The sequence below is a fragment of the Rissa tridactyla genome, chromosome 2, assembly GCF_028500815.1.
Source record: "Rissa tridactyla isolate bRisTri1 chromosome 2, bRisTri1.patW.cur.20221130, whole genome shotgun sequence".
NCBI classification, from domain to species: Eukaryota; Metazoa; Chordata; class Aves; order Charadriiformes; family Laridae; genus Rissa; species Rissa tridactyla.
This window is the reverse complement of record NC_071467.1, coordinates 161,453,615-161,475,539: the sequence shown is the minus strand read 5'-3', so window position 1 is coordinate 161,475,539 and position 21,925 is coordinate 161,453,615. Positions and strand designations below refer to the sequence as shown.

Sequence of the window (21,925 nt, the reverse complement as noted above, 5' to 3'; positions counted from 1 at the left end):
TCCAAAACTAAGACATAAAATTAGCAAAAAAAAAAAAAAAAAAAAGAAAAAAAGAAAGAAATTGAAAAGTCGTGAGGAATGGGCCTATACAGAAAAAAAAATTTAAAAAAACTTGGTCAAGCAGCTTTTCCTGTGTGCAAATTAGCTTCATTCATAAATGCGCAAAATATAAATCTGGGTTTTGAAAGATCTACATAATTTTGTATTGTATATTGTAGATGGAGCTGCTGCTATACATGCATGAAAATCGTTTCACTCTTCCGGGTGTTTTTCTTCCTCAGAAATGCAAAAATGATGGGGAAACGAATGTTACATTACTATCTTGTCAGAAAATTGGACACTAATACGAGAGAAAACAAGGGCTGACATTTTCCATAATCAGATTCACAACTGAATAAAATTTAATTTTTATGGATCAATATTACCTTGTCTCGGTTTCAGAAATGTAGATGGATAAGAGGAAGAGCTTAGTGTCTGCCTACCAGATTTTGATCTCGAAAATACGAGACAGAGATGGAGACAAATTCGTATGGTGGGGCTGGTGTCCCCAGCAATGCTATCAGGCAGCTTTGCCTGGACTGTGCAATGCTAGAATCTCCAAAAGCTGTGAATATGGAGAAACCTTGCTGACATAGGAAGGGGAAAACTACATTTTGTGATACTGTTCTTCCCTCAGAAAATGTCTGGTTTTACACAGGGGTTTGCAGCCCCGCCTGGCTTGGTGTGCAGGAACTTTTCAGCATGTCATGGAAAAATATAATGCATTTTTTGTTAAATTAGAATAGTTTCACTGTTTTAATCATGCGTACTGAGCAGACAGGGGAAGTTGGTTTAGCACGTTATGCCTCAATTGGTTATTATTTAAATATGCAAAATTTGTCACAGCTAGAGTTCACATCCCAAGGACTACAGAGGCCTGAGTTCAGTAAAAGATTTCAGAAATCTTTTTTGGTCTATTTTGAGAAGACCCTGTGATGTACCTCAGCCATTTCCAATTAATAGTATGATTTTTAGAGACTGAAGTGTATTATCCAGCAGGATCTGAGAGGTCATGATGACTTTGCAGATTGCTCCTGAATTAAAAGAATCCTCCTGATGCCAACGGATGACCTCTTCAATTATAAAAGGGAAAAAAAAAATCATGTGTGAAGCCTTTAATGGTGGTCTGACTCTTAGCTAGTGTTAGTAGTTATCCACCTGTCACCATGTTCAGCCTAGTTAACCAAGGTTGCACAACAGCTTGTTAGTGAAGCATCTATGTAAGCGCTGACATTAATTCTGTTTTTCTCTCCTGTTTCACCCAAGGTGGTGGTCAACGCCCTCGTGGGAGCCATCCCTTCCATCATGAATGTTCTGCTCGTCTGCCTCATCTTCTGGCTCATCTTTAGCATCATGGGAGTGAACCTCTTTGCTGGGAAGTTTGGGAAGTGCATTAATAAGACTGAAGGAGATATGCCTTTAGACTCTAAAATTGTTAACAACATGAGTGACTGTATACTCTATAACGTGTCGGGCACGTTTTACTGGACAAAAGTTAAAGTTAACTTCGATAATGTCGGTGCTGGGTACCTGGCTCTACTACAAGTGGTAAGTGTGACCACCAGAAACTAATGGGCAAATGTTGCTTGTTCCTATTGAAATCATCAGCTTATATGCTCAGGTTAACCTCTAGACTTTCCTGGGGTTTTCAGACTTACCCATCAGAGGAGTGCCTTTCCTCAAGTGTAAATGAGTCATATTTGGTGTATTAATTTGGCCTAGAGATATTTATGGCAGCTTCTGGGTTTAATTTGAGTTTCTGGTGCATCACTAACGTAGTCTTCTGGGAGGTGATTGGACTATTGAGGTGGACTAAAGATCATTTTGCCAATATTGTAACCTAGAGCAAAGTTCAGCTCCAGAAACATAAAGTCATGGTCCAGGAAGGACTATTCATGCAGACAGAGCGCACTGGCCTTCCTGAACTGCCCGGGACTTCACTATACCCTGCGGGGAAAAATGAAGTTACCGAACCTTCAGTTACTCACCTGAAGTTATTGCATAAAGCTTCTGTTCACCTTCCACGGAGATGTTCGAAAAGGACACTGATGCCTCTCATTCTGCTTCCTCATCTCATTTCCACCTGCTGAATGTAGTGAGTCTGGTTGAACCTAACTATGAAACGTGGTGGTGATCAGATTGCAGTAACTCCACACAGCCTGATTTCTCTGGAAAGGTGGCAAGAACATCTCAGAGAAGAGACTGTTGAGGTTCAAAAATGATGGCAATATTTGATCTATAAAGACAGAAGTAATCCACTTTTGCAAGCTTTTTCAGCAGCAAATGTAAAACACAGATAAACAGGTTGCATGCACTGAGATTGTGATGCAGCACAGGTACCTCTATCCTACTCTAACCTGTAGGATAGAGCCACAGGAGACTCCATCTTCTTGTCCAGGCTTGGCCACTGGACTGCTGAGTGATTTTACACAAATTGTGTTGTGTTTCAATTCCATGGCACCCTCATGTAAAATAGTTATTTTTGTTGTTCCTTATTTACTCTGAAGTCTAATGATGACAAGGGCTGGATACGCACCAGGAATGTCTGTTGTGTTGCATTTTAAGTACAGAGTGAAACAAGTCCCTTGCTACATCCTTGGACAGGGGAGGTTACTGTCTTGAAGCACCATTGATGGCATTCCGTGCTTCTGGGATAAAAACTTGCATGCTGGGAGCTCAATTCAGGTGTCACATATAGACATCCAGCCTTTCCGATGCAGTAGGGTACGGCCCCAGGCCCCCACCTGCCCTTCCAAGAGGGCATGAGCCTCCCACAGGTCCCCCATCAGATCTGCCAGCCCTGCTCCTTCCCGTGGTGCAAATTTGCTTTCTTCCAGATCTTTTTTTTATTTATCACAGACGCATGAAATAGCTCCATGAAGTAGCTTTCCCTGGTACACATACACTTGAGTTTGAGATCTTCTGACCACTGTCCATCAAGTCTTGGCTTTCATACCCTCTGGAAAGTGGAAAGGTTAGAATGGACACAACCACTTCTGGTTCTTTCCATGACATAAAGCTGAACTTGCTGAGAGCGAAAGTTTTATCTTTTGCATGTAATTATGATATTCAGCTCACCCATGCTGGGTGGATTAATTCACTTTGAATGTCATTAATTAGATTTTCTGTTCTATGTAGTGCTTTCTTTGCCTTTTATTTAAACATCCAATCTGGCTGAGCAAAAATTTCCAGGTTTGAAATATTATGCCTCACCTGAAGCTTCTCATCTCCTCCATGACTGTATAACAGATGCCCAGTTTGTCTGGTGAAAAAAACTCCGTCAGGTTAGTAGTTATTCCTTCACCATTTCGTTTATAAGGCTCAAGCTCCAGCTTTCTGAAAACCTGCAACCTTTCATAAATTGGCATTGCCTAAGGAGTATGCTGAAACAGTCTTTTCTATTGTTCTGCAGTATTAGTTCCTGAGCACTAGGCATTGGTGATACTGGCTGCATTCAGCAGGTGGGACTGCCTTCTGCTGGGATCAGAGATGGTCATAAGGTAGATCTCAGCATATTTATGAAAGGATGGTCCAGCACTGCTGTTTTCCAGCTGAAAATGGACTTGATGACCCTGCAGGTTTCTCTCAAACCTGTCATACTGTATTGGGTAGCAGAGAAGTAGGTTTTCCAGTTGCAGAAGTACAAAAGAAGTACCATAAATATAGAGTCCGTGCAGGCTGGACAAAGTGATTACGGCAGGAAATGAGGGAGCCCTAAAACCTTGCTCAGCTTCTATGGCAGGTGCTGCCTCCTTCTTCCAGGACGAAGGGCAGGAGCCAGGTGCCATCAGGGGATTGATTTTAACTTTCATCCTGTGCCTGGAGCTCTTATGTCTGCCGCTAACGACAGTCTTAGGCAATAAAGTGTAAAGATGACACCCACAGAGAAGGGGCCCAAACATCTGGATCTCCTTTGCCCGACTGCAGCCGAGGAGTGTCGGTTACAGGTGCTCCTTGCCAAATACGCTCCATATGGGGTCACATTTCATGAGCAAAGCACCGTAGGAATTGCAGGGGATCAGTTAACAGCTCAGCTCTCCTAAAGAGACAGACACATCCACGCATCTTTGTGCACGCTGAGACACTGCGCCGCAATGATGAGATAAGCATTTTGGTTACAACCCTCCGGGATCCAAAAATATGAGCTTTTAAGTGGGACTTGTCTTTTGACTGTTGACATTTTCAGCTGCTCCAACGCACTCTTTAAGTGACTCTGAAGTTACCTTTGGATGCCTGAATGTGTCTGAAATCCAAATGGAAATACGAAAAACAAATCTGTCTGCCTAATGTTCTGTCTTCACTTCTACAGCATCCTTGAAAGAAATGAGAAGTTGCTACTATGGAAACTTTAAGGCTTACTACTGTCCACAGCCAAACTTTCTGACAGTGTAGTTGAGAACCGCATGAAACTTTCCCCAAATATCCTTTGCTCTTTTCCTACTTTGTTTAGGATCCATCAGGCTGTTCTGAAGGTGCCACTTTGAATTAATGAGCCTCAGAAAACATTCACGTGAAGCGGTCAGTCAAGTTTCAAGCTTCTCCAACTAACAAGCGGGCTGCCTCACAACAGATTACTGAAATAGGAGGTAGTCTCTGCTCACCCTACAAGCAAGAGAAATGCCTCATTCACAGGGAGGAAAAGATCTTTATTATCACGACTTTTTAATTTTCAAGAAGGATGATTCACTCTTCTGGGGATTTAACACCCTTAACACCCCAATCTATTAGGAAAAAATTATTGCTACAACCCAGTGCTTCAGTAATGCTTCTTCTATATTCCCAGAATTGCTTTGCAGATCACAGCATAAATCTGTATTTGAGCTGAACAAAGAAATATCTTAAATTTCCAGTAGGAGTTTTGCATTTCCCTTGCAGAATCTTTCCCTTCTTGTTATGATCACCTCCACGTATTTTTTGCAACATAGCAATCCATTGCAGAACACCAAGAAAACAAGTGGTCTGTCACACACCATCTGGCCTGCTTGGAAAAGCTCTCCTTAGACGGGAAAAGGCTTACATCTAATATGTCCTACAACTCTTTGTCACTCTGGGACTCCAGATAAGGAACGGGAAGATAACAGAAGCACTCCTAGACTGGTAGAGCAATCAGGAGCTGTAGAGTTAAATGGACTCCTCGTGCCAGGTTCGAAGTCATGACTGAGCTCGTAAATCAGCTACAAAACGGTCATGAGACAGCGGCGTGTGTCTAAAGTTACGGAGTTACAAAATCTCTTGCACTTGTGTATACCGTAATGCTAGATTTTACTTTCACGGGGGATGCAAAATGTACAAAAAAAAATATCTGTGCTTCTGAACCAACCCCGTGCAGCAGGGTAGATTTCTCCAAATCTGTCCAAAGATCAGGACTAAGTAGGATTTGCATGAGGAATTCCTGGTGGAAATTCAAGGGGAGCAGAGGCAGTGCCCTTGGAGCCCGCGTAGCCCAGCACGGTGCAGACTTCTGGGGTGCTCTGGTGGATCCAGTCCTGGGGGCTGGCCTCCCCAGCAAAGCATTTTAAAGCAAAATAAACAAAAAACAAATGTTTGGTATAAAATTGCTGCTACGATGAAACTGAACAAGCTGAAAAATTCAACAGAAAAGCCAGCAGATAGTGGAGTTAGCGTCGCCAAATTAAATATGTGTAGTTTGGCTGTACCGTTGGTGGCTCTGTTTCAGCTTTCAGAAGTTTCTCTCGACAACAGTCACGCTTAAAGAAGCATTTTGGAAATGCGAAGACCAGTGTATCTGCCATCAAAAGCAGCCATTTTTGTTGCACTGTTGCAGTCCTTTCCTAGAAAAAAAACCAAAAAAAACAAACAAAACCACAACAACCTCACAGATTTAAAGGCTTCTTTTATTTTAAGGCGCCATTTGGTTATACAATAGATGGTTTGAGGGCAGCTAGTGCCACCCCACCTATCCTCCTCCCCGCTAATTTACTGCATTGCAGCTCTAACCACCAGTCAGATAACAAAATGTAATCCCATCCCAAGATGAGTTTATCGGTAGATAATCTCATCACATGACAGTTTCAGTAGAAAATGGTGTTTCTCTGGATAGCTTCCAGGCAGGATAATATCACAAACACTCCCATGAAGATTTTGTCACTTCCTTATCCAGAGTGTAAGTGGTTACTAATTCCAGATAAATAATTTCTTTCCCCAGTGTTATATTTCTTTCATTCTCAGTATCTTTTACCCTCTGACGATGAAGTGTCTGGGAAGGCTTTCCAGAAGCCCTGTGGATTTTTAATTCTCTTACTTCTGGACAACTGGGCAACACAGAAAATTGCAGTACTTTATTCTCTTAATATATATTTTTGTCAGATCACTTCATCATCTGTTGTCACGATAAACCACGGTGCCTTGCAGTAGAGTCTCTTGTGTCTGTGGTACACATGGAGGGGTAAAATAGCTACTCAAGAGAAAAGATTTCCTCCCAAGTGGGAGAAAAGTACAGGCTAAGATCATATCGTTTTGTGCCACAGGGAAAGGATTTCTTGTTTCATCCCGTCCACCATTCCCGAACGGCACTTTGAGCTGGAAGCTGCAAGTGACTGTAATGACACCAGAAAATCTTTCATCAGATTAGAAAGAGAAGAGCAAAAAAGGAAAATGTTAGAACAGTTAAGGAGGATCAGCATGACGGGTTCAAATAATTATTTGTTTCAATAAAACTGGTGATCATTCCTGTAAACACTTCTGAAGTGTTTTTTAACACACAGTACCATGGAATAGATTTTCCAAAGGACTCTGATTTGGGGAGTTTAGTCTCTTTCCATCAGTAGATAAAAATGAATGTAACCTTTCAAACATTATTTAATATAAACTTCCGTGTGAAATACGGCTGACCTCTTGTACAACATTTTCCTTTGGCTCAGCGGCCTGCAGAGGGAAATGGGAAGGCAGCGTTACCTCCAGGACTTAATTTAATAATGGAGAGTGTATAATAGAGCATGTCTAAAACTGCTGGATCTACCTAGCTTGACACAAATACCTGGGTTTCTCCTGGGAACCACTGGCCAAATTCCTATTAATGTTATCTGGAATTGCATGCCTACACACCAGGAGAAAATTCAACCTAAGTGTCAGTAGGATGCCAAAAAATATTGGGCGTGGGTCTTTTGTGCACACTAGTGTAAATCTGACTAAAAGAATAAATATAGAAATGGCTCGTTTTCTGTTCACGCTGATTTTAAATCCAAGGTAAGTCTAAACGGGTCAGAAGTCAAAAGAGAAACAACCCCAGAGAATGAATATAAACTAATATAAAGGCAATGTGGCGTAGGCCAGAGACAGACCTAATGCCAGGTACATTTGGCATCAGGCTGTGTCTAATGAGAGGCATATATTGAGAGCAAAGACTCATGGTTTTGCTACAGAATGGTAAAAAAACCACTTCTACTTTCTTCTCCTCGCAATATTGTCACTGCCCTTTCGTCGCTGCAGATTCCAGTAAGAGACGCTGACTTCTGTGGAATCTCTCCTTGTTTAAACAATTAAAAAAAAAAATTAAAACTCCTGATTTAAATAAATAAATAAATAAATAAATAAATAAATAAATAAATGGAAATCTGAACAGTAAAGCAGATTAAGTTTCCAGGGCCAGGCTCGCAGCAGGTGCTGATTGCCTTTGCTCCTTTCAAGTCAGCTGTGATTTACGCGACTCCCTGGGCTTTGACATTGCCTGGATTTACCCCATTTTAAAAGAGGGCAGGATCCGGTGTAGTCACTGCTCGTCAGTCTGAACAGGCGATATGGGTGGGATCATCTCACCTGGGCCGAGACTTGCGCAGGACAGCACTCTGGGTTGTGCTGTGTGGCCGTATCTCTTCATTACTTGAAATTCTTAAGCTCAAAACTTCCAAAGATTTAATTGCCTTGTTTTCTCTCCTTTTTAAAATATCTTTTAAAAACCTCTGTTTTCTCCCTACTACTGCAGAAAATCAGAAAACAATGAATGAGAGAATCCAGGGGAAAAGCATTCTGGAATGACTTTAAATGTCTAAATGAACATAAACTTGTGTATACATATTGCTTTAAAGGAGAGGCAATTCATTAACTGTGAAGAACATGCTCAACGCTGCATTTTAAAAGCTCATCACAGAGGTGATATCATCATTTCAAGATCTGCTCATTGTATATACTTAATTATGTATTTTGTGGGGTTTTTTTCAGGCCACATTTAAAGGTTGGATGGATATTATGTATGCAGCAGTGGATTCACGAGAGGTAGGTCACACCAAGGAAATGAATAATTTCCTTTCCCATTGACTTTTGTCGTATTGACAGTGTTTAACAACTACAATTTAAAAAAAAAATAGATGCAGGTTGCCAGTCCCTGTCTTAGTCTGGTTGAGACTGTTGCAGAACTTCATTTTTTGCAGCTGGTACCGAAGCAAGACCCTGAGATTAAAACAAATGTTGCCCCCAGTTCTACACAAATGATTTAACTATTCGTACGGCAAAACTCCCAGCACAGAGCGGCACCTCCAGGGTGAAACTGAGTCTACCAAGGCCCTAAATTGTCCTCTCTGTTTCTTCCACTCTCGCTGTTCACTGTCATATTTTCCACGCATCTAACTTCTGATAATAGAACCTCTTTAAAAGCGCTGGGTTTAAATTATATTCCTCTGTAACCCACACAGAATCATAGAATCTTCATGGTTGGAAAGGACCTTTGAGATCATCGAGTCCAACCAAACAACCTACAATCTCTGCCACTAGAGCATGCCCTGAAGTGCCACATCTAGACGTTTCTTAAACACCTCTAGGGATGGTGACTCAGCCACCTCCCTGGGCAGGCTGTTCCCCTGCCTGACCACTCTTTCAGTAAAGTAATTCTTCCTAATATCTAATCTAAACCTCCCCTGCCGCAACTTCAGACCATTTCCTCTGGTCCTGTCATTATTCACCTGGGAGAAGAGGCCAACACCCACCTCTCTACAGCCTCCTTTCAGGTAGTTGTAGAGGGCAATGAGGTCTCCCCTCAGCCTCCTCTTCTCCAAGCTAAACATGCCCAGCTCCCTCAGCCTCTCCTCATATGACTTGGTCTCACATGCTCACCCCTCCTTATATCTTCACTTTGGACAAGTTTCTTCTCTGCAACCAGCTTCCAGCTCTGGCTTGAGATGTGCTGGAGCTCTGGGTGCTTGTGACTGCCCAGTTCTTACCTGAATCCTGTTCAGCTTTCAGGTTTCCTTAAAAAAAGGCATTTTCCTTCCTACATCACATGCGGTTTGTTTATTTTTTATTGAAGGACCTGTTGGCTCCTTTCCCTCTTTTGATAATATTAAAGGAGCAAGATGAGGCTTTGAGCAGCCTGGTCTAATGGAAGATGTCCCTGCCCACGGCAGGGGGATTGGAACTGATGATCTTTAAGGTCCCTTCCAACCCAAACCATTCTATGATTCTATGACTCTAAGATTACACTTACTGTCAGTTTTTGAGGTAGCTGTCTGGTACTGGGAATTTGACAGGCTGAATTGAGTAACAGGGAGTCGAGCCCTAAATGGAAGAATAAGGGGTGGAAAAACCTGGTGGCACCATAGGGGCAGAGAGCTACGTTTGCATAACATAACTCATGGTGTTCATTTATTCTTGTACTACTTGTATACGTGGGCGAATCCCCGCTGCTGAATGAAACGCGTGGGTTGCACACGAGAAAATACAGCGTTTAGGGAAATGGGAGCTTCTGGCATCTTGATTAGATACCTGGAGCTGGTGGGGCCAATCTGAGCAGTTTTGCCAGACCTGATACCTGTGATTTGAGGCTATCAGACTGCATTGCTCAGTCCTTCAGCAAGAGATCTTTTTTATTTCTACTCTTCATAAAAGGAAGATTGTGCTTCTAAATATACTGAGTCTCAATACAGTGTTTTTCAGTAGCATGTAATTATACTGCGATCGTACCTTTGCTTTTTATAAGTACCATTAGTTGATATAAGATTAGGGATAATCAGAAAATTGATTCTTTTCCCCTTCTGGGTTCCGACTGAGCACATTTTATAGGATTTATTCTGAAGTTGCACTTTCTGAAGCAGCGCGATTGCTGTGACAGGGTTGTGAAATGTAGCTGAAATGACCGTGGCATCGCAGATGCCAGCAGTAAACTTCAAACAGAGACAGAGGAGCGCTGACTCTGCTAGTGGGTGTTACACTGTTTTTCCTCTTTCATAATCTTTATTGTCAATGGATAGTTCTATTTTAACTGCATTAATATTGTGATATGTGCAGAGACGGTGTCATTTTCGCCTCTTCCCTTTTCCATTTGCAGTGTGAGGAGCAGCCTGAATGGGAATGTAATTTATACATGTACCTGTACTTTGTGATTTTCATCATCTTCGGGTCTTTCTTCACGCTGAACCTCTTCATTGGTGTCATCATTGACAATTTTAACCAACAAAAGAAAAAGATAAGTAGTGCATATGCTACACGTCACCCTGTGATTGCAGAGACCAGGGCAAGGGAGAGAGTTACAGGCAGCGGCTTTGCCATATATCTCATAGGCTTGAGACTGGCATTGACGGAACAGCCGCAGAAACCGTCTTGCAGGACTTTCACACGAGCATAGTTGTAGCAGCCCCTAATCTCCCCACAGGGTGAGTGTCCTGAAAATACAGGCTGGGGGATTATATCCCCCACAGAAAGCAGTGAAGCAGCTCCACGCAGATGGGATCTCCCACACAAGCTCTGCCCCGGTGTCCCCCGTGCACAAACACCACCGTCCTTTGGAGAGGTGCAACCGGTTCTCCTCAACCCATCACCTCCCCACACCAGGGTGCAGCCGGGGCCAGGGAGGAGCAGCCTGGCCTGAGAGCTGTGTTTCTCACTGCTTTGTAGGCTCTAAACAAAGGGCTGAGGTTCTTACATTTTCCCTTCTCACCCTGGGCCTACCTCAAGCGCAGACAGAACCTGAGTCTTGCTCCTCAGGAGCCACTGCTCCTGTCTGCATTGCTCTGTGTCTCCTGCCCTTCTCCTCCATGCGACAAGCAGCTCCCAGCACGCATCTCATCAAGCCCTTAGATATTTTGATGAAAGCTACATGAAAAGGGAAATAAGAAAATAGAAGGGGATGCAGCCCTGAACTTTGGATGGAGGCAATGGAGGTCTTTTCATCAAAAGTAATAGCTTTGTTCTTACCCTATACTTAGGTGGCCAAGACATCTTTATGACAGAAGAACAGAAAAAGTATTACAATGCAATGAAAAAGCTGGGATCTAAGAAACCTCAAAAGCCAATCCCAAGGCCACTGGTAAGAATGGCGTAATTCAGCTGAATTACGTGAGCCGAATATTTATCTAATAGAATGAATGCAATTCAACTGCCCGGTGTAGGAAGGGTGATCACTTCCAGGTGAAAACCACTTAGTATTTACATGTTTTGATTTTGGACAGTATTTGCAAGTGCAGTGACCTGTGTGGTACGAAATTCCCATTGTTCTGCAATATTGACTAAAAGTTCAATTTAGATATGCAGTCATGGCAGTGGCCACATGCCTACATTGAATGAATTCATGGCCCCAGTCCAAGGTCTTTTTTCAGTAGTTCCAAGAAGCATTAGGAGTAATTGGGTTTGAAAACACTATCATCCAGCCATTCGTCATCATCTTTATGAAGTTCTAATCAGCAGCAGTACATTGTCTATTTTCCTCTACTTTCTGATCAATCCGGAGACAATGATGTCATCATTTTGACAGTGTTCAAATTTCCTAACTAAATCTTCTCCTTTCCTCCAGAACAAATACCAAGGTTTTATTTTTGATGTCGTCTCAAAACAAGCCTTTGATGTCTCCATCATGATTCTCATCTGCCTTAACATGGTTACCATGATGGTGGAAACAGATGACCAAAGTCAAGAAAAAGTGAACATCCTCCATAAAATCAACATGCTTTTTGTTGCCATCTTCACTGGGGAGTGCATCATCAAAATGCTGGCTCTGCGACACTACTACTTCACCAATGGCTGGAACATATTTGACTTTGTCGTCGTGATTCTGTCTATCGTAGGTAGGTGAATCTGGATTTTCACCCAAACTCCAAAGTTAAAAAGGCAGACATAAATTTAATTAGACAAAGTTGAAGGCTTCGTGCAATAAAATAGACTTTCAACTCAGAGACTTAGATCCTAAGCATTTTATTTAAAATATTTAAATAATGCAACATAATACTGCCTGACAATAACTTGTGTAATAAGTGAAATTATGAGGTTTATCCCACCACAATATTAATTTCAACGTACATTTGGTGGTTACCGGTGATAAAACATGGTCCAGAACTGGCACCATACACTTAACCCCAGTTCTGAGTAACAGCAGAAGACAGAGAAGTAAAACAGCCATGTGAAAAAGGCACATGCAGAATGCTGTTGTTTTGCTATTTACTTTTTATTACATCAGTGTGAAATAGCCCTTCAGGGCAGGTTTGGGCAGATGCAGTGAGTCTGGCTGTTCTCAGCCCTGTTGTCTCTGGAGCTCTGAATCCTCATCTACCAAAGGGATGAAACGGAGAGAAACAGTTTTATTGTTAATTTGTGCCTTTTGCTGTCCTGCAGCCCCAGCCATAGATCGTATGTTAGGTGCTACAGAAATGCAGGTCAAATGTGAATCTGAAAGCCTGCCAAAAGAGTTTTCATTCAAGTTGGAAATAAAGTAGCAACTGGAAGATGATCAACTGATCCAGTGAGCAGAAGGAACTCAGAAATTTGGCTCTTCCTATATAGTTTCCATTTTGAAGGAGGGAATAGATGAATGAAAAAGTGTCATGTTAGGAAGACAGAGCCACCTTCTTATTGACTGGTGCTCCTGTTGCTCTAAACTCTCTCTGGTGCACTGAGGAACGTGCAAGATCCCAATGCAGGAGATCTCTGGTGCCCAGAGAGCAGCCTGTGCTTTGGGGACCTCGGACTACCTGGATTTCACAGATTTGGGTCACCCAATGCAGCTGTCATCAGAGCCTTGATGCCGGCTGCTCTGGATATGCCCATAGCAGCCGGTTAACCAGAGCTGTCACGTTGCTGCCCCATGATCAGCCAGGTCATTTCAGTGTCAGAGGAGGTGGGCCATGCCAGTGAGCCCTCTTCCAGTCTGGGCTGGGAGACATGAGCTCAGCACGGCTCAGTGCAGCCAGGGACTGTTGGCATTAGACGATTTGGAGCAAGCTGCTCTGTTTCTGCAGGAAGAGTTTAGCTGCAGGGATGCAAGCTCATTTCCTTGCTAGTCTTAGCCCTTAGTTCCCTCCCAGCCCATCAGGGAAACTGGAAAAATTAATAAGCAAGCAAGCAACAAAGTGTATTTCCAGTAGGAACCTGCGCTGTTCCGGTGGTGACTTGGAAAAACAGGCCCAGCCCATCAGCATTCCAGTGCTGACTCGCTAACATTTTACAGACAAAAATATTGTCATATTAGTAAAATTCTGACCAGCTATAGTCAGGGTAAACTTCTCAGGTGAGTCGTGGCCAAAAGCTGGAGATATCTGTGTCCTGTCTCAGTTGATCCTGGTTTCTCATTCCCAGTAGACAAGCTTTCCCTTAATAAAACTGCCGCTACCATTGACACCTTTGCTCATGGTCTCAACAAAGTTTGCATGGACTAAATGGGCACGACAACGCAAAGGACAATGCCATTCCCTTTATCATGTGTCTTCCAATCTGGGGAATTTTTCATTGGTTTTGTCCGTAATCCTTACTGATTGCTTTAAAGGGAAGCCTGGGGTTATTTCCCATGTACTAAATCGCTGTTTGTCTCTTTTCTTTCCAAGGCACCGTACTTTCTGACATCATCCAGAAATATTTCTTCTCTCCCACACTCTTCAGAGTCATTCGCTTGGCTCGGATTGGCCGAATCCTAAGACTCATCCGAGGAGCCAAAGGAATTCGAACTCTCCTGTTTGCCTTAATGATGTCCCTACCTGCTCTGTTCAACATTGGCCTCTTGCTTTTTCTGGTCATGTTCATTTATGCCATTTTTGGCATGGCTAACTTTGCCTATGTTAAGAAGGAGTATGGGATTGATGACATGTTCAACTTCCAAACCTTTGCTAACAGCATGCTCTGTCTCTTCCAAATCACCACGTCAGCTGGCTGGGATGGTCTTCTCAATCCTATTTTAAACACCGGACCACCGTATTGCGACCCAAACCTTCCGAATGCAAATGGTTCAAAGGGAGACTGCGGAAGCCCTGCCGTAGGGATTTTATTCTTTGTAACTTATATCATTATATCATTTCTCATTGTTGTAAACATGTATATAGCCATTATTTTAGAGAACTTCAGTGTAGCCACTGAGGAAAGTACAGAGCCTCTAAGCGAGGATGATTTTGATATGTTCTATGAAATCTGGGAGAAGTTTGACCCTGAAGCCACTCAGTTTATTGAGTATTCTGCACTTTCAGACTTTGCAGATGCGCTGTCAGAACCTTTGCGCATAGCGAAACCAAACAAAATCAAACTCATCGCAATGGACCTGCCCATGGTCAGTGGAGACAGGATCCATTGCTTGGATATTTTGTTTGCTTTTACAAAAAGGGTGCTAGGAGAATCTGGAGAGATGGATGCCCTTAAAATACAGATGGAAGAAAAGTTCATGGCGGCAAATCCGTCTAAGATCTCTTACGAACCGATTACAACAACTCTCAGACGGAAACAAGAAGAGGTCTCCGCCATTGTCATCCAGCGGGCCTACAGGAGACATTTGTTTCGGCGCTCCATGAAGCAGGCATCTTATTTGTACCGGCACAGAACTTTTGATGGCAGCATCCTCGAGGACGATGCACCCGAGAAGGAGGGTCTTATTGCGTTCATGATGAACGAAAACTACGGCAGGCCAATAGACAAATCAGAAACTCTGTCCTCCACGTCTTTCCCTCCATCCTACGACAGCGTCACCAGAGGCACGAGTGATAATCTCCAGCTGAAGATGACGGACTCGAGCAAAAGCGATGAGGCTATAGATTGTCTTCTCTCGCCAGACAAGGATAAAGAATCAATTGTTTAAATGTTTGTTTAGAATGCTTTAAAATAATGTTTACAGAATGTAATGCTGTAACTACACAATGATTGAAGCAGCCTTCTTATTAAAAATTAGTTGCAAAAGAAACAATGGAGTTTTTACCCTTAACTACAGGAGTCTAATAAGTAAGTCATATAACCTTTGACCCTGCTCTTTTCTGACTTGGCTCAATATTTATATTTATATATGCACAGGAAGAATCTTTGCAGGGTCATAGCGGTTATATCAATGGTGTGAATAAGAATATGCTAGACTGTAAAACAGTAAACACAGTGTATATCTATCCACAGATAAAGCCTGGCTGTATACATTCATTTAAGGTCTTACTCATATTAGTGTGTTTACTTATGGCAATGTATGACCTTGCATTCTAAAAAGAAAAAAAAAATATCACAGCTGCTGTAGCAAAATGTAACACTTACTGTATATGTTGTGAATGGTCTTTCATAAATTTATTATATTTGATATTTTTTTACTTAAAAAAAAAAAAAGTCTCTTTTTCCATGGAGATTAATGATCCTTACACTCTTCATGATGAACTCTGAGTCAAGGTAATAGGAACTTGTGGGATTCCCATCGTTTGAAGAGGAATGTTGTTGCAAAGTAGACTATCGAATGAGCGACATTTTCACTGTTTATTACACTAAGCCCTCCCTCTTGGGACTTGCAACTGCTCATCAGCAGAAATACAAAAAAAAAAACAAAACAGAGAAGGAAATAATGTCAAAATAATGAGAGAAATGGCTTGTTCTATCCTTCAGGAAACTAGACAGCAATGGATTCTGTTTGTAAAACTGTTAATAAAAGCACTAATTTTTTAGTATGTTTCAAGAATCTGCTTTGAATACCGCAGTCAAACTCGCCATAGAAGTAGTGCATCACGTTTGTGTGTAGTGCTCCAAAAGCACCATCTACGCTGGCAAAGTTTCTGTTAAGGTAGTGGGATAGGTTACATTTTCCCCAGGAACACTGAGCTAAGCAGCCTTATTGGAAACTCCGAGCATCAGTATTACTCCAAAAATACTACAACTAATAATACTACTACTACTACTACTACTAATAATAATAATAAAATCAACGCCAATTGGATCGTGCAGAACAGCTGCGCCAGTGTGATCAAGAAGGTGGGAGGGGAATTGCCTCTGGATCTGTACATAAATTTTGAGGTTTTGAATCCTTTCTACTCAGTGTCCATCTTTCATTTTCTCAGATGGTACAGTTAAATTACTGGGGAAGGACGAGAAATACAGGAACCAATAAAAAGAATCTACTAGAAAATGGATATATTCTCATTCCTGTAGGCAAAGTAATATTTACAGTTGATGCGTTCATCAGCTTCAGGCCAAAGAAATGACAGTGGGGTGAAAGATGGATGTGTGGCTGTAGAAAAGTATTAGAGGTTTTACATGCTAACGTAGATTATTATTTATCATTAAACTTTATATAAAACAGCCTCGATAGAGTGTGAGAAAGTATTTATGGAATATAGAGACAAGTCCATCATTACAGACAAGTTCTTTCTTTTTCACTTTCAGACTGATTGTACTTGGGTTTGGTTGGACTTCACGGAAAATCTTGAGATTTCTGTAATTAGCCATTGCACTTTAAGGAAGAGTAATTGTGCTTTTCTCCTTGGAGAAGCAACGATATCAAGAATGTATTTAAGGTGTATTGTCATTGACATTTAGTTACATCCCAGGTTGTAAAGGAGTAAAAATCCACATGGGGTTGGCAACAAGAATTTAAGCGACATGTTACAGTCAAGTTTATTTATGGCCATTGTTATCTGTCCTCTAAACAAGTCAGAACATTTAAAGACAACATGTCAAAAGGATGACGATGTATCTGTGTAAATACGGGCTAATATATTCTCTCCATTCATTGAGAGGTGTCTCAGGCATTCACTTGAGAGTGGTCTATCGGTTAATTCAGAGGATTTGCCATCAGGATTCCTGGGGTCTATTCCTGATCCTTACTACACGATTTTTAGGCAAATAATTTAACCCATCTGTGCCTCAGTTTACCCATCTGTAAAATGGGGATAATAATACTTACCTACCTCACAGGGGTGTTGTAAGACTTTCTGGTTGCAAAGTGCTATAAGGGAATGAAACGTACTATATAAGTATTATTATAATCATGCTCTCTTGCCCTTTTAACCCCATGTCTATGGTGTATAACATAGGGCTGTTCCTCTGGAGATTTTGTTGCCTTTAAATCTTGTATGTAATTAGATTCTAACTTAAGGGAACGACTCTTATGTTCCTTAAAGTGAATATACTCTTTATTCTTTCCTCTCTCCCCATCCCTAACCCCCTCCACAAAAACAACATTGCTCAAGGCTTCTCAAATTAGAGAAACTTTATACAGAATCCCCGTGTATTTATGCTGTAATGTTATTCTGACTGTACATATCACCCAGAAAGAGTATGCGATTTTTATATTTATATGCATATATATATATATATATATACACACACACATACGTATATCTATACATATATATGTATCTTGTGAGTTTATAGAGTGGCTGACACTCAGAGGACACGACTTACTGATTAAAATGTTTTCTTCTCAATGGGATTTATTGATCATTAGCAACGAGCTGCTGCCTATAATGAAACTGTTTAATTAGAAAATAGTATGTTCATTGCTTGCTGAACAAGCATTTGTTGGCTGACAACTGGTAAAATTATTTTCCTTTCAAAGCTTTAGAATAAAAAAAGAGGGAAAAATACTAAAAAAAAGGAGCATTTCTTATGTGATTTTTTTTTCACATACAATATAAACTGTTCAAAACCCAAAGAAAAAGCCAGCCTGCAGTCAGCAGTGCAGGGCTGGTCATGCTGTTTTAAAAATATTTTAATTATTTGCAACTTACATTAGAAAATATTCAACTGATGTTCTTATTAAGAGTCAAGCCCAGTGACGAACGGGGATGTAATGGGACAATGAGCTGGTCACTGATTATGAGAAAAGCTCTTCCTCTGGTCATTTCACCCTTGCGTTGAACATGTTATTGTCCTTGCTGTGAGACCCTGTAGTACTGATGCAATTACAAACGGTTCTGTCTGCTACCCAAAACCTGTAAAAAAAAAAAAGTCATAATGCAAAAAAAAAAAATCTGAAAGAGGGTCTTAACTATAGATGTTTACAGTGCGACTTTCTAAAACTGAATTGTAAATTACTTTCAAAACCTTTGTATCTGGAAGGTTGGTTTTCTATTGGGTTTTCTATTGTTTTGGGGCACGTCTCTTTAGAGCTGAAGAGGGAATGGGATCTTTGTACGGTATGCAGAACTCCCCTCAAAAACTTCAAATAACCTCACTTGCAGATCTTTATTAATGGAGATGCCGATCCAAGTCTAGCAGTGATACAACCTCCCGGCGCAGTGATTTAGTTAAAGACACTAACTCAATAGTTGGCCCACACTGTCTATAAGCCTGGTGAGTGCTACCATTTTTTTTCTGTTGATTTGCTCAATAAAGGCTACCACATGAATCACTCAAGCTACGAAAAGAGCAAGGAAAATATCAGCCAATATCATAGGACATATTAAGCTGTTTGTACCTGGAAAAAATCAAGTTTATTATGTTTCTTTATTAAATAAATAAGGATAACAAATATTTCCTGTGCCTTTTTTTTTTGTTTTGTTTTATTTATTTTATCAACATTTATGTTATGATTTCTCTGACTCTTTTTCAGCACGTTTGTTTGGGAAGCGCATGATGACTTTTGTTAGAAGGCTTGTTAACAAAAAACCCTCCAGTTCGTCTTGAATTGTAAGGCTAACTACAGGGCATTAAAGGCTTCAGCCAAAGCTTGTTGAAATCGATGGAGAATTTCTGGGTACTTCAGATGGATTTGAAGCAGACTCGAAAGCTTGTCTTAAAAAACAGTAATTTATAGGATGAGCCCAGCATTGTTATTTCAACCCATCGTGCCTGGTAGAATTAGCTGGAGGAGGAAGGGTTTTACTGTAAACATGGGATCTCACCTAGAGATTTTAAAAAATATTAAAAAAATGAGGTTTTCTTAACAGTAATATGGATGTCTTTCCGGTTTAACTATATTCATTTGCATTTTAGTTATTATTTTATTAGTTATATGTTAAAATTTGTACTAAAAATAGAGTAACATCCTTCCCAACACATGCACGCCTCAATCCTGGAAGGAGCTTCCAAAGGGACATGGACAACCCTTAGCTGTTACCAGCAATGATTGAATCAGCCTTATCTTCACCCAGGCCAGCACCAATTTGGTTACCCTGTGTCAGTGCTGTGATTTCTATTTAAACGCGGCAGGTTCCTAATCACATTAAACCAGGACAAAATTGAGCTGGTTTAAACTGCAATGAAAAAGTCCACTCAGTCCTTCGAATTAGTTTAATAAAATCAGGTTATAATCATGTTTTACATTAACCTGGGGCAGGCTGGCTTGTGGAAATGACTTTTTTTTAAAATAAGTATTCGCTAAAACGTGTCATAGAATAATATGACTTTTGAATAATTGTGTGTATAGAATAAATCTGTCTGAAAAATTTTCAGCAAGACACTGTGATTGGAAGGAGCAGTTTGCTGAAATAAAAACTCTCTGTGGAGACATGTCAGGTTAGTTAAGGAAATTTCTGGTTAGAATTTGTGGTCAAAATTCCCATGGGAAGGAAATTCAGGGTCGTAATCCCTACTATGAAAATTTCCGAGATTTTTATCAGAATCTCTGAACTCCTATACATACATTCCCACCGCTGCGCTAGAAGCTGCTTTGGGTTACAGGACTCCCTGTATTTTCATACAGATCTTGGGGAAGTTTCTAAAGGCTTTCGGACTTTCTATTTTTCAGGATGAAGTTTTAAAAAGATTTTGCCAAAGGGATTTCGTGTTTTTCAGCCCTAGCAAGGAACCTGGAAAACTGACTCCTCAGTAAATGTGAATTTTTATAGTGGGTTTATTTTTTTTTAATCGGTCAAATTATGTTGATTTTACAAAGCCACAGATCTATTAAATCGAACCTGTGTGAAATCTGTGAGATTGGAGTCAGGGCCTGCAATTCCCAGATTCGTCTTGAGATTTTTTTTAGCGATTTCAGTTCCTTCTTACTTTTGATGTAAGTTGTCTTACTAAATACCGGGATCATTTTGGAAAAAAGTCTGCGTTGAGAGAGAGAGTTACAGCAGCACAAGCAAACTCAGGCGCTTTTCTTAGAAAAAGCCACACATTAGCAGCTTGCTTTAAAGAGAATTTTTATAATTGTCAAAAGTTGCAGTAGGAAGAGGAGAAATAAAAAAAAAAAAATGCTTTGCAGCACAAAGCCTCCGCTGGGCTCCAGTATTAAAGGACGCCCATGTAGGATGACAGTACGTGTCGTGTTTCTGACAAGAGCGATGCATTTTTCTGCTGTGCGCTGGATTTAAAGCATGAGAAAACGGACAGGAGTGCAGCACATCAAAAAAATAAAATAAAATGAAATGAAATAAAATAAAATAAAATAAAATAAAATAAAATAAAATAAAATAAAATAAAATAAAATAAAATAAATACCAAACGCCTGTGAAACGGCTGCTTCTTCACGTCAATTCTCCCAGCAAGCTGTGAAAGCCTGGCCGCGCCGGGTGAAGAACAAACATGGAAATCCTTCTGAGTGTTTACATATTGCGAAGAAATAGCAGCCGTGTCAAAGGGAAAGCATGCGAAAGCAAATAGTCCGAGGGGAATAGCTATTGGCAGCGAGCGGAGAAAAAAAAAATGCTTCGGAGCCGAACGTCACCGATAACCCCGCGAGGGCCGGAGGTGTCGGGCTGCAGTGTGGGTATGGGTTTGTCAGCACCTCCACGCGAGCTATTTTAGCCAGCTGACAAACAGGGCTTTGAACGCTCCTGGCCCCACGTGCTTCTGCCGCGGCAAAGTTTCTGAGACCGCTGGTGGTTGTCCCTGGAGTCTCGCTGCTTTACGTCGGGCAGTGAGTCCCTGGCCAGGACATCGGGGGGTCTTTTTCCCCCTAGAAAATAACTGTATTGAATACTGCACAGTCCCAGAAACCAGGATCCAGTGCTTAAACATCACCAGAGTGGCTTAAAAAGTGAGATTTTAATTCAAAAGGAATGTCTTTTGTTTGTTTTTATTATTATTATTATTATTATTATTATTATTATTATTATTATTATTTTGTTGCTATTGTTATTATTAATTTTATTATTATTATTATTTCCCTCAAACTTTAACATTATGTCCTGGTCTTATTTCCAAGCTTTCTGTTTTTCTAACAACTATATGTTAGGATAAAAACCTGGAGCTTTAAGAGGAAAAGACCAAAGACTGAATCAGTTAATGGTTGGACTCGATGATCTTAAAGGTCCTGTCCAAGCGAGACGACTCTATGATTCTAACTTCTGTGATTCTAACTCATGATAAAACCATGCAAAGGGGCCCTAAAAGGAGTTAAAATGCTGTTGGCTGCTAAAAGGCGACTTGAACTAGGTACCCGTACTTTAAAACATCTGTGTTTTCTGCGAAATCCCAGTTACTCTAAAGCCAAAGGGAATTTGCCCTTAGAGGACCCAGATTCCCATCCCTTTTTTTCATATAGACTGTCCCAGTTGCTCACATTTGTCTTAATTTTTAATCTTCCCAAACATGCAGACCCAGCACAGATAAAATAATTTTCATTTTTAGCTCAGGGACAAGCTGTGCAGGCAATAAGGGCTTTTACAGAGCCTGGACCCCAAACCTGGAGTCATGGGGCCCGGTGTAACATAGGACAATTCAGCCCACCGTGGCCTCAGTGACACCTTGGAGTGAAAAGGAATTTTTGGCTTTTTTGAGGCCCGGCAAAGTCCTACTAGGAGGAAAGCAGGAGCACCGTTTTTCTGGGTGATGTCTG

The 21,925-nt window shown here is 41.0% G+C and overlaps 1 protein-coding gene across 5 annotated transcripts in view; it reads left to right on the top strand.

The window, feature by feature from the left end:
- Positions 1–18,614, top strand: part of LOC128905371 (sodium channel protein type 5 subunit alpha-like) — a 222,076-nt gene extending 203,462 nt beyond the window's left edge. For 4 of the 5 annotated variants that reach the window (XM_054191393.1, XM_054191392.1, XM_054191390.1 and 1 more), the window contains exons 22-27: positions 1,306–1,587; positions 8,218–8,271; positions 10,316–10,457; positions 11,193–11,293; positions 11,777–12,047; positions 13,797–18,614. In XM_054191393.1, coding sequence (XP_054047368.1) covers positions 1,306–1,587; positions 8,218–8,271; positions 10,316–10,457; positions 11,193–11,293; positions 11,777–12,047; positions 13,797–15,031 — 2,085 coding nt within the window. In that variant the 3' untranslated portion in view covers positions 15,032–18,614. Of the gene's footprint in view, positions 1–1,305; positions 1,588–8,217; positions 8,272–10,315; positions 10,458–11,188; positions 11,294–11,776; positions 12,048–13,796 lie in introns of all 5 variants that reach the window. The other variant, XM_054191391.1, reaches the window with a different exon arrangement.
- The last annotated feature ends 3,311 nt before the right edge of the window (positions 18,615–21,925 follow it).